Genomic DNA, 13367 nt, shown 5'->3' on the forward strand with positions numbered 1-13367 from the left:
TAGTAAACCGTCTAATGTGCCCGATTCGATTTGGTCTTATTCTTATCTAAATAATAACCGAACAGAACCGATAGGCGATATCGATCGAACACACAACATTTTTTTAAGCCAAACCGTAAATAAAGTGAGAATACCGAATCATACCAGGTAATCGAAATTGAAACCAAAATATAATTCCCAATTAAACCAACACAATTTGACAAACCAAATTAATTTATCGGTTCGGTTCGAATTAAACCATTTTGTAGGTCGGGGAGTCGTATATAGTTGGACAAATCTGAGCATTTCCTTTTTGCTTACAACAAAAATATCGGAACCAAAGCGATGCCGTCGACGCAGTCCTTGACCGTCGCAGCGAAGACGCTACGGAATCGGATCTTCTCCAGGTCTGGATCTACATCCGCCGGTCCGAGTCGGTGGGCGACGCCAGGTCATGAGGAAAGGCCCAAAGGTTACTTTATGAACCGGACTCCTCCGGCACCAGGACAGTCGCGGAAATGGGAAGATTGGGAGCTTCCTTGTTACATCACGAGCTTCCTCACAATTGTTATCCTGGGCGTCGGGCTCAATGCGAAACCTGATCTTTCAATCGAGACTTGGGCTCATCAGAAAGCTTTAGAGCGCCTTGAGATGGAGAAGCTCGCCACCGCTGGAGATTCGTCCGATTAAAGCATCACTGGAATGCTTGATTTGGGTATGTCTTAGTTCCCGGGGAATTTGAAGAGTTCTTTTTTTACCCGTTTGATGGCGATCACGAAGACTGGAGAGTCAGGGTTTCTTCGTTTGGCCCTTGAACTTTTGTTTCAATTCTCCTTTGTTTTTGTCGATAATGATGAAATAAGTGTTCTTTTTAACAACTGTTTAGACGCAATTGCCTTCACTCTCTACTTCTTATTACATTTCTCAAATTTGGTCACTTTTGATTTTACTCGTTTCTCAGATGATTTGATTCAACTACTGATTGACGTTGTGTGGTTCTCTTCCGAAGGTTATGGCTTGTTTATGTTCGGTTTGCTTATTGCACTCTGTGAAGTGCATACTGGTTAGATAGCTAGTTGACATTAGTCGGTTCTGAATCTCTTTAGATCATCGTTATACTTGCCATTTGCTGTAGTTAGTAGTCAGAAGGTGATAGTGTAGCTCTAACTAGGGAATGAATTGTTCCTCTGTTTTGTAGATATGTCATACTTCGAGAAGGCTCATTTAGTAATGAATTTCATCATGCTATGCGATTATAGTTTTGTAGGCGTTAAAGTGGTTGGGGTGGGAGTTCTCATGGTGTTAACCATTGGTAGTTAGATTCAGCAGACTAGATTTCAGTTGCTTCGGTTGCGCTGTTGATTAAAATTTTACTGCACATTGCATCAGTGTCGGATGTTTGAATAGTTCAGCAGTGGCTAACAGTGTATTAGTTGTGTGGATACTGAATTGTGAGCCTTCTTTTGCAGATACTTAGTTGAGAATAGCATGATAAGTTTGATTTTGATTTTGATCTTTGGAAGGAGCTTGATCAATTAAATTAGGATAAGTCTCGTGCTGGAGTCGATGAAAATTTCACTCAGGTTCAGGTTGATCAGGTGTAGAAAACATGAGAGCTTATCTCTAACCTCTGCAGGTTTTTAGAGAACATTCTATTGACTAGTGCCATTTTGAGTAGTCTTGCTTCCAAAATCTTCTGATTAGTTTCCTTTAGTGTTGCTTGATAGTCTTCTCTTTTAAGGATATTGAACTTTAGTGCTGTGTCGGCTCGTTAGCAAGCTGTGATGTTCATCGTGTGCTCTGGTTTCATGCATGACGAATTAAACATTGATAAGAGTCTAGGATCAAACAAACTCAGTACCCTCTTGCTGGCATACTTCATAGTCGGTATAATTAAGCAAGTGATAGTTAAATTTGTTGTTTGCTTTCCTTGATCAATCTCGGGAAGGCTATTGTGGTAATTACTTCATTCTCGCTGTTTATGTGTCTACCGAGAGTATGATTCAGTAACACTGAAACGATTAGGCTTTGAAAAACGTCATCACTTCACATGGTCTCTTCGCTTGAGGACCCAAGAAGAGTCCACCAGTGTCAAGCCATGTGAAATACCTTTGTCCTCTTATCTTATTATCCTCTGTATATCAGATGTTCTCTATCGTAAATTTCAAATTCAGGAAACATATGAGCACTCGTAGTCGTTTGTAATTTGATGTCGGTGTCGGTCGGTGTCAGTCAAATGTTTTTGGACGTGAGGAAAAAAAAGGACACAACGGTCATTTAAAGGAGAAGCTACTTTTTCTTTTATTCTGGTAATGTAAACCGGCTATTCCCGGTAAACACTCGAGCCACCGACACAAACTTCCATCAGTCACACGACCACGATCACAGTCCGTACCGAACACGATCCATGTTCTTTTCTATATTTAAATATATTAACCATCCATAACATCCCGCATTCGGATCTTCCCATAGTGAAAGAGACGTAGAGAGTGAGAGAGAGTAAGTAAGTAGCTTTATTTATTATATGGATTACAGATAGAAGACAGGTAATCTTAGTGACGCAAAGATATAGATAGGTCAGTGACGCAAATCTGAGAGTAGACTTCACTCTGAGTAGATTAAAGCAACCGGTCTTGAAGAGGAAGACAAGCAAAAATGGGTTTCGTAATGATTTCGATGTGAAACACACCACTTTCTCATAATCTGCTTCTTCTTGCTCTTTTGGGTGTTCTGTTTCTTCTGGACCTACCTTTTCAGGTAATCTTCTTTTCTTTTCATAATAGTCCTCATGGTTGTTTCATGCTTTGTTTCTCTCTATCACTCTCTGCAACTTATATATTTTTGGGATACCTTAGAAAACTCGGTTCCTGAGTTTTTATCATATCTAGTTAGTTTAATCATTACTGTAACTCTTAACCATTCTTGTAACATGCCTATGTGAATTCACCCTTATGCTGGGACCCCAAAATGATACTGTAGATCAGACAAAACGTAGCAAGTACCAATTATGTCATTTTCCTACTCCATTATTTGTTGTCGTTTTCAGTAACAGGAATATATCTTATCTAGTTGTGTGTTTTTTTTTTTTTTTTATAAAATCTATTTGCTCATCTTGCTCAACCAAAATAAAGATCATTACTGTTTGAGGATTATCACTGGTTTTTTCTTTTCTGTAGGGTTACACAAATCTTCTTGGATAGTTTTCTCGCTTGGGGGAGTTGAATATAACTGTTGCCTTGGCTGCATAAGAGTATAAGACGAGTTTCAAGATGAAGGCAAGAACAGCTAACAATGTCCAGTCTAAGCGATCTACCAAGAGTGTAAGAAAAGATCAAAAGCGGCAGAAGACGAATAGCCAGAAAAGATTGTCAGAACAAGAGAAACAGGATGCCAAGGAAGTGTCTAGTACTATCTCTACAGTAGCAAGTGATTCAACCACACAATCAGATCCCTCTGAGGCTTACGAGTCAGTAGATGTTCGTTACTTGGATGATAATAATGGCGGCGCCATTGCCTCTACAGATGCTCATCAGCAATCAGATTCTAGCAGAGTTGTGGACAAAACAAGTGGATCGGTTTGTAATTTGGAGAAAGATGTTGATGAACAAGATTGTAAAGATGCTAAGGAAATCGATACAGATGCTCGAGAAGGTATCAATGCTGATGTCTGGGAAGATGCTTCCAACGGTGCTCTTAGTGCTGAAAGTGAGAACGAGGCGGCCGATGTTACAGAGAATAAGGGTGGGAACTTTGAGGACAAGATTGAGCATCTAGAGACGAGAATCGAGAAACTAGAAGAGGAGCTTAGAGAAGTTGCTGCACTTGAGATTTCACTCTATTCTGTTGTGCCTGACCATTGCAGCTCTGCACACAAGCTTCACACTCCTGCTCGACGTATTTCTAGAATCTATATCCATGCCTGTAAGCATTTTACTCATGGAAAGCGTGCTACGATTGCTAGAAACTCTGTTTCTGGTCTTGTTTTTGTTGCTAAATCTTGTGGGAATGATGTTTCGAGGTAGGCAGACTATATTCGAAATGTGAATGACCTTTCAGGATCTTGATTTCTTCTCAGTTGTGATCTAAGCAAATGTTTTCTCTTGGTTCTCATTTGTTAGGTTGACCTTCTGGTTATCAAACATCATAGCTCTAAGGCAGATAACTTCGCAAGCTTTTGGTACGTCTCGCATTACACGCATCTCTGAATCAAATGGTGATTCAGGCAAGAAAACAAACCTGAGATGGAAGAATGGTTTCCAACAGCTTTTGGAGGATTGGCAAGAAACTGAGACATTTACTACTGCACTCGAGAAAATCGAGTTTTGGGTATTCTCTAGAATCGTGGAGTCTGTTTGGTGGCAGGTATATATATACCAAATGTAACTAAACTTGAGCTTCTTAGTTTGTTTGTATAGCATCTCACTTTTGTTCTTCTTCTCATGTCTTTAAGGTCTTTACTCCGCATATGCAATCCCCTGAAAACGACTCATCAGCCAGTAAATCAAATGGGAAACTGATGGGACCTTCCTTGGGTGATCAGAACCAAGGCACCATTTCGATTAGCCTATGGAAAAATGCTTTCCGAGATGCTCTGCAGCGGCTTTGTCCTATGCGAGGGGCGGGACATGAATGCGGTTGCTTACCTGTATTGGCTAGAATGGTAATCAGATTTTTCATTTGCTTTAATCGAAGCAAAGTCAAGGCAACAGAATCATATTCTTATTGTTCTTTAAACAGGTTATGGATAATTGTATCGGTAGATTTGATGTAGCCATGTTCAATGCTATTCTGCGTGAGTCAGAGCATCAGATTCCAACCGATCCCGTCTCTGATCCTATTCTTGATTCCAAAGTTCTGCCTATTCCTGCTGGAGACTTAAGCTTTGGATCAGGGGCACAACTTAAAAACGCGGTAACCAACACAAAACAGAGTTTATATTCTTATAGACATTTGAAAGTTTGTAATGTTGACTAATATCTTCTACTGATGAAATGGTTCCCTTGCAGATTGGCAAGGCTGTAAATATCATTGTTTGCTATATTTCAGAGCATTAGTGATGGGAAGCTCTCACAAGCAAGCTTCCCTTATGCAGCTTCCACTGTTTCGTACATGCCTCCATCGACCATGGATGTAGCAGAACAAGTTGTAAATGCTGCAGGAAAACTGTCAAGGAATGTATCTATGATACAGAGAAAAGGATACACGAGCTACGAGGAGCTTGAGGAACTGGACTCTCCTCTTACATCCATCGTTGACAAGGGGAGTGACTTTACTGGCTCCACGACTTCAAATGCAAGATACAAGCTTCTACGAGAAGTGTGGGGTTTAGTTGAGTGATGATTGGGAGACAAGTTAAAAAATGTAAGTAGTATGCGTGTTGCTATGAATTTACGGTTGTTGCTTAGAGAATTTGCCGATACAAGCAACGATAATGTGGAGAGCTTTCTGTTACAATTACAGAGATACTCTGTTTTTATGTATCATAAAGAAGCCATAAAGAAGTAAACCCTTTGTTTTATTAAATGAACTTAGTGATCTTAGGGGCTATTGGTTCTATGATTTGAATGTATTTGGAAATCCAAACAAAAATCAAGTGTTATTCAATAATTGATTTTAAAATACTTATCAAAATTATGTGTTATTTGTTCTATGATTTACAAATACTTTTTAAAATCGCATCTATAGAAGAGAGCTTATTTTAAAATAAAATAATCCACAAAACTATATGGTTGTCTCTTGCTTATTTTTCCCATATGAGTCACACTCACACCATTAAAAAATCTTTTGTAATTCAATTCCAAGTCTATCAGGCAACTTTTGTACAAAAACTAAACCAATTTAATAGTGTATTGCAATGAGATTTATATTGCAATGATATTTTTGAACAGGTAGTTAAATTACTATTACTTTTCATTCCATTTTGATAAAAACTATGTTAAAACCGTTTTTTTATTTCTTATATAGGAAGAAATGTTGAAAAAGGGGTTTGATTGGCATTATATAGCTTGTGATAAGCGCATGATTATAAGTTATAACCAAAGCAAGACTAGTAATGATATGATTCTAATAATTAATGTTACTTAAAATTACTTATTTAAAAATGAAACAAATAGATATGATTTAGCATCAATTATTTAAGTGATATTTTAATTAACTAATTTGACATCAATTAAATAAAATTGATTTAACCTTTATTCTTTTGTATCATTTTTTGAAAAAATGATATAAATTATAAATTCACATCATTTAGATAATTGATGAATCTATTAATTTTTATCAAAATCACTTTTTAATATGATACAAAATTTACATCAACAAAAACTGATGTTAATTTACACTAGTGAGAATTAAATATCACTTATGTAAATTGTAATTTACATCATTAAATTTCTAATACAGTTATTATTTATTGTCAATAAAAAGCCATAGAAAAATTTAATGAATTAAAATAATTACTTATTTTATTAAGAGGGATTTTTACAATCCCACATCCACAACTTCTCTAGGAGTGATGAGAAACTATATATATTATAAATACTTAAACCTATTTTCCAATACTTAAGTTTAGTGGGTATAACGACTAATTTTGGACCGAAGATGATCGAAGTAGCAAAAGAGATTAAACTGATAGAGCGATCGGTAGATGTTGCATATGTATAAGAACTAAGTTAAAATCTTTATGTAGTATGAACTATTTGTATAAAGCTTTGAGTGTTTTTTTCTTCAAGAATGGTTTGGGAGATCCAAATCTATGTGAAAGATAAAAATTCTTATATAGTGTGATGTATAAAGAAAAGCTTACTGCTTAATGCAATTTGGTTTTGGCTTGAACAAGCATCCTCTTAAGTTCTTTGCCAACTTCAATCATTTTTGGAACTTCTCCTACACAGCCAATGCATCTCAGTGAAAGTATGAGGATAGCTTTCATTTGCAATAGCTCTTGTTCCTTGCAGCTTTCCAACACCTCTGGATCAATAATCTCAACAAACGTGTCGTCTTCAACCAACTTGATAGGACAATCCTTGTATAGTTTGTCAACAAGACTCGGGTTCATTGCGGTCAAAAGAGTAAGCATGAATGCTCCAAAGCCATAGACATCAGTATTCTCTGTTACTCTCCCAGTATTCATATAGTTGTGATCAAGGTACCCAAATGTTCCCTCTATAACATCTTCAACAAACTTTTCTCCTTCTGGAATCAAAACAGAGTTGTCGAACTCAGTAAGCTTAGCTGTCCCTTTCTCATCCAAGAAGATCTTACACGGTATTATATCTTTGTGGATGATACTCTTTGAGAATGCAGTGTGAAGGTATGTTAAAGCGTCTGCGACCTCCTTTGCAATCTTCATTCTCATATTCCATGGTAAATTCACATCAAATACATATTTTGATCCATTTTGTGGTCTGCATATTATACTCTCTGCATATTCATAGACTAGAACTGGATAAGGAAACTCAAGACAGCATCCTAACAGCTTGAGGAAATTCTTGTGACCACTAACCATTGATGATATTGCTATGTCACAACAAGTCTTTCCATTGCGGGAACTATACTCTGCTACCCATTTCTTGACAAGCACAAGGCGGTCTTCCATCATACCTCTGTAACATTGGTAGCTACTAGGTCGATTACGAACTAGAGCATTATTGTGGCTGAAGTTGTCGGTTGCTCTAAAGATCTGAGAGGCAGAGAAGGTTTTGATTGGATTGGATTTTCCGTTGCAATATTCAATGAGCTTTTCTAGCAACACCTTGCCGTTCTCATGGACCAACGTCTGCTTTTTAACGGCCTCTTCTGACTTCTTCTTCCTCCACCACCTACCCATCTTAACACTAAGATATAGTAATTGATCAATCATTCAAGGCTGAAACGAAAAATTCATCTTTTACAAGTTCTTGACTTGCTTTTGTGAAAATATGAGGATGGATCAGTGGAAACTACGTTCTGGAGCATTTGGGGGAGAAAGGATAGATAGTATAATTAAGAAGTCTTGCTTCATTTGACTTATTCCACATTGTTTTCATAAAGGCGTGAGACAGAGAGGCCTGACTTCGAAAAAAGACTCCAAAATTGACTTATTAAAAAAGTTGACTTCTAGAAAGGATTTGGACTTTTGAAGGCCACAAAGGATTTGGACAACAATGTGGTCCTAGACCTGTGTAGAACTCTTAACAATCTCAACCATGGCTTGAAGATGTCGAATTTTATTTGCTTATTTGGATTAATAAAAAACGAGAGATACAATAAGTATTGTTACATAAACAGTAAAGCTCTATATCTCCACTAGAAAAACATACTGAAGCAAGAAACAAAAAGCACAAATCAGACTATTAGGCGTGGTAATTAAGAAAAGCACCCAAAGATATCTTAATACGGCAGTGTTTTATCTAAACACCGTCGCTATACTAATGGGCATGAAACATCCGAAAAATAAATACTAATAATGGGCTTAATTATTGTGGCCTAATAATGGCTAATGGCACTGTGTCATCGTCTTCCAAAAAGATTTATATTAAAAAAAAATTGCTCTGGTATATTTAATTAGGGTTATTTGAGTGATCAAGATCTTTGCGCAGCGCAGCGGCTAACAATTTTGGTAAACAGAATGAGTGAGCGTACAAAAGTTTTAGACAAACTTGTAAGAAGTTTGTTTTTTGCTGGGATCATGTAGTCTCTCGCTCTCTTTAAAAAAGATTGTTGTTACTTCTTCCTGTTGACTTTTTTATTTTCTTGTTTGTTGTTGTTGTGATATGTGATGACGCCGCAGGTTAAGGACAAAATCAATGATTGTCTTGAGAACCTGAGGGAAATGCAGGAGATAGAGATCCAACTGCTACCTCCTCATACTTGTGTTGACCCTCAAATCACCACAGTATCTAGCTACTCGTGATATCGACTCGTGGCTTTATAGATGGAAGATAACTCGCGGAAGAGATATAGAATACTACACTTGTTTACTCGGCCCCCTGGGTGATACCTGTTCAAGGATGAAAGTCGTAATTCGTATGCCGCAAATAATTTTGAATACTACACCCCTTTTTTTGGGAGTTATAAATAATTTGGTCGTACTCTTTGTCTGATATGTTGTATATTTGCAGGTATTAGAATGATACGTGCGTTACATCTCATCATTGAATAGAAAGGGCTAAAACCTCCACCCCGTAAGAACTTTTTAAACCAAGATTAATTAAAAACAAGTAAAAACGGATTTCTTTTGTTGTTGTTAATTACACAATGTATGTGTCCTTGTTTTTTTCAGCGGTTGTAATTGCTGATCCTAAACAACTCCAAGCTCTTTATGAAGAAGATCTCCAGGACGAGTTAGACTTGTTAGAACAGCTTTTGAGACGTATTCGACTGAAGCATCGCGGCCTTACCAAACGAGTTGGACACAAAGTCGATCGTGTACATATGATCCTTAATCTATCAATACTATAAGATTCTTTGTAACTCATCTCTTTGCTAGATGTGTATGTCTTAAAATGACTATGTCATATCTGTTTCAATTTTAATAAAGTTAAGCTAGATGCTAACAAATAAAATAAAAATTGTTGTTTTTAGGAATGGTTTAAAAAAAAAATTAATTCTTTTTTAAAAAATTAGACACAAAATCTCCCGAAATTATGCTTCACAAAAGATGAATTACAAAGAAAAAGGTTCACTACAACACCTTGTGCAACCTTCACTCGCACCATCCCAATTCTCCAATGATATTAGTTTAGAACTCTTTCCGGTATTTACTTTTGTATTTGACTTTTTTTGGGAGGCAGATGAGTTCACAAAACACATACATTACAAGTGATTTTTGAGTTCCTTGGTTAAAATGAACCATTATTCATTTTTGCACAATAATGATTCAATTCGAGTTCTTTAAATGAGCTTTTTACCTATTAACTAATTGATGTTGTTAGGTTAAGTATTTTGGTCTTTAATGTTGTATATCATAAGTTATGAAGCTCGTCCTCAAACATTGACTCTCATTGCAAGAGCTGCTGCCATGCTCTTTCGGTGGTTATGGTTTTGGTTTATGACTTTTTGTTTTGTTTCTGCTAGAATTTATGTATATATATGAACCGGTTTGATTCGTTATTAGGAACATACCAATGACATTAGTCATCAATGTATATGAACCGGCATGAGTCAACATTGCCTTGTCTTTCATAAAATGATAAAGAGTGGAAAGGGTAAAAATGAGGTCTGTATTTTGAGAAGTCCCCTAGCTTATGATATATAATCTTAATGAGCTGTTTCCTAAATTAACAACCAATTTCCTATTTTATTGGCATATTATTAGAATCCTCATGACTATAATGATTTTAATACTCATTAGACATTAATTTTTCTCTTGTATATTAGTTCAATTTTGTTTTTATAAGTGAAAAGTAATTATAATGCTCTAACCAAACTAATGATTTATTTCAAAAAGACTCGTTTGTGCTGTCATGTGTAAAACACATTGTTTGTAAGAAAAAAATACACCAATGGATGAATCAAAACAACTACAAAAAAATACACCAATCAGCACAAAACTGTCTTGAATAAAAAGACAACATAACCAAACCTCTCGTATAATTCACAAATATGAATAAAATAATGAAGTATCTAATTGTACAACTAGACATGTTCTTAAATAGTCACAACAATGGATGAATCCAAATCAAAGAATTTTTGTTACCCACAATCTCAAATCTGTCTCGGGTAAAACAATCATTACAATCTATGATTATCAATCACTACAAAAGACACTTTCATTGTGCTGTAAGAAAAAATATAAAGAATCAAACCCAAGCCAACCCATGAGAGAGAGAAATATTAATGAGCCAAGTAAATAAAACTGAAGAAGAGAAAACAAAAAGAACACTCTTCAAATTGTCTTCTAGCCCTCAAATTGTCAGAGCCGGCTCAACCACAATTATAATTTTCTTTAGTAATAAATTCTGTTTGTTTTTTCTTTCGGACGATGTTATATGAGGACATAGGGTATCTTGGTTGTAAACTCAAATTTTTTTAATTTTTATTTTGTTTTATCTTTCCAGGGCGCATTGGTGATGAGAAGCTATCCGAAGCAAGCTTCACTTATGCAGCTTCCTCTGTGTCTTTTACATGCCTCCATCGGCCATGGATAGATGTAGCAGAACAAGTTGTAAAGCCACGAGGAGCTTGAGGAATTGCACTCTCCTCTTACATCCATCGTTGACAAGGGAAGTGTCTTTACTGGATCATTTATACACAGAGAAATAAATCCAGCGAATGTGTTCTCTCGGACAAGAACTGAAAAGCTAAGCTGCCAGATATCTCCTTATCTATATCTAGGAGCTCTCCCTGAAGGTAGTCATGGATTAAAAAGATTGAATGATGGGAACTCATTAATTGATCCGTCTTATCTGTTCCACGGATTCTTTGAAACTCAGGTCTTGTACCTTGTATAATCGCTTTCTAATCTTTTTTTTATTTTTATTTTTTTATTAGTAATTGTTATGGATCAAAAGAATATAAAGGTTTTTGACGCTATAACGAACCTAAAAAACCTTGATAATCAATGGACTCGAGTACAAACCATATTTGTTTGATCGATTATTAACTATAAAAAACGGAAGATGATGAAGCTATAAAAACCATAAAAAGCGATTCCTTATTGAACGAAAGGAATGGAGACAAAACTGGGGATATAGGCGTGGTAAGAAGACCAACGCTCAGCCACAGAATCTATTGGAATCTTCCTGAACACATCTCCCTTTACAGTGTAGATGCAAGCATGCCCAGTTTCATCAGAAGCACACACAAATAGCCTCTTATTATTATCAACGAAGTAACTTGGCCGGGAGCCACCAAAACATTTTTGCTGTAACATTGGGAAGCCAGGTATCGACACTGTCATTAAACTCTTCCACGCCACGACGGCCTCTCCATAACCGACAATCTTGTGCGTCGTCACCAAAACCTCGACCTTACCGGTCATGTAAGATTGCCTTAACACAGAAAACTGATCTCCCCGGTAAACAGCAAGGACTTGAGTAATGCCAAAGTCGTCGTCTTCTTCTTCTTCTTCTTCTTCTTCTTCTTCATTACAGGGTAGAAGACAGAAGGTCTTGAACATCTCGTCTGAAAAATCAAAGCTTCGGATGAAATGTTCACAGGTCTTTGAATCATAAGCAATCCAGTATAAGTTACCATTCAAGGACACAATACTATCGAACTGTGGTACACGCCAATCTTGGCCCCAAGAGGCATTAACAATAGTCTTGCACGCATCAGATTTGCAGTCGTAAATGGCAACTTTCGGGTAGAGCTGGCGGTGAGTACCATCGACGCAAATAAAAAACCCAAAGATCTTGTAACCAGTTTCGGGTCTAGTGCTATCGTACCCAATGCCACAAAATCTAAATTCGCGTGTCTCTTCCTCCGGCAAGACCCATCTACGCTCTCTCAACCAGGGGTTCCAAACCACGAAGCCTCTTTTATAGATATCAGATAAGAGGAACCCATCGCAATGAACTACGCCGGTAATCTTTTCACATGGGATATCTACTAAAACTATCTCAATCTCCTCTATCTGCGAATCATCATGGTCGAGATTGAGATCAATGATGTCTACGGAATGAATCTGTGAATTTGTCCGTACGATGAATTGAGGACGAGCGTGAGTGAAGTAGTTCTTCAAGAAACTCCTTCCCTCCCAAGTAGCGTTCCATTGCTTACATACCACTCTGAATCGAGCTATTGATTTCCCTGGCAGTAGACAAAGTATCTCTTCCACCAACTCTAATGGTAGCTGCACCGGCGGCGCCATTAGGTTCTTTTTGCTTCCAGATCTCACTTGTCCCCTGATTTTGTCACCAGCAGAAGCTCTAATAACTTGTCTAACTCCAACTCTTGTAGGGTTCTGTAGGTGTTGTACGATCTTCAACAAGTCCACAGTAGTTGAAATCTCTCCTTCTTCATCGCTTCAATAGTTTCAACATCAGCAGGGTCAAGTAGTAGTTCAGCTTGTGCTAAAAGAAGCCAAAAACAAATAAAAAATCAGAAACTTGGTTGATATTTTGAGGAAACAAAAACAAATGCTGTGAAGAGAAGCAGAGAAAAGTAAACAAGTGAGAAGAGAAGTTACACATACTCTGCTGCCTAGAGGCTTGTTTTTTCATATTCTTCTTCTTTGATTTACTACATGGATTTGCAGCACTCTTGGGTGGTGGTGGTGGTGGGACTTTTGCAGCTTCTTCTTCAGCCTTAATCAATGTCTTCCTTATCCCCGCAACCTGAGACTCGGTCAGATTCAGTTTCTCTGTCAGCTTAGACACCACCTCTTCCAGACTTTTGAAATCACCCACATCATCCAGAATTTTCTCAGTCCAGTTCTTTTCCTCCGGATTGTAATCTATGCTCAGGAT

General features: G+C 37.1%; 3 protein-coding genes, 1 long non-coding RNA gene and 1 pseudogene across 5 annotated transcripts; 3 read left to right on the forward strand and 2 right to left on the reverse strand.

The window, feature by feature from the left end:
- LOC104793153 lies at positions 290-961 on the forward strand. The gene has a single exon (XM_019226784.1). The coding sequence runs from the start codon at positions 325-327 to the stop codon at positions 667-669; it is 345 nt and encodes a 114-aa protein (XP_019082329.1). The 5' UTR covers positions 290-324; the 3' UTR covers positions 670-961.
- Positions 2427-5533, forward strand: LOC104793152. 2 transcript variants are annotated; one of them, XM_019226785.1, is made up of 6 exons: positions 2427-2736; positions 3156-3997; positions 4098-4341; positions 4430-4639; positions 4717-4890; positions 4986-5533. In XM_019226785.1, the coding sequence occupies exons 2-6, from the start codon at positions 3249-3251 to the stop codon at positions 5031-5033; spliced, it is 1425 nt and encodes a 474-aa protein (XP_019082330.1). In that variant the 5' UTR covers positions 2427-2736; positions 3156-3248; the 3' UTR covers positions 5034-5533. The 2 variants fall into 2 exon arrangements, with proteins under 2 accessions (XP_019082330.1, XP_010517748.1); XM_010519446.2 differs by lacking the exon at positions 2427-2736 and having other exon boundaries at positions 2771-3997.
- Positions 6499-8042, reverse strand: LOC104793154 (non-functional pseudokinase ZED1-like). The gene has a single exon (XM_010519448.2). The coding sequence runs from the start codon at positions 7835-7837 to the stop codon at positions 6785-6787; it is 1053 nt and encodes a 350-aa protein (XP_010517750.1). The 5' UTR covers positions 7838-8042; the 3' UTR covers positions 6499-6784.
- Positions 10790-11519, forward strand: LOC104793155. The gene is made up of 2 exons (XR_769211.1): positions 10790-10906; positions 11016-11519. It is a non-coding gene; the product is annotated as an uncharacterized LOC104793155 (long non-coding RNA).
- Positions 11595-13367, reverse strand: part of LOC104699397 — a 3406-nt pseudogene continuing 1633 nt past the window's right edge.

Source organism: Camelina sativa, chromosome 6 (assembly GCF_000633955.1).
Source record: "Camelina sativa cultivar DH55 chromosome 6, Cs, whole genome shotgun sequence".
NCBI lineage: Eukaryota > Viridiplantae > Streptophyta > Magnoliopsida > Brassicales > Brassicaceae > Camelina > Camelina sativa.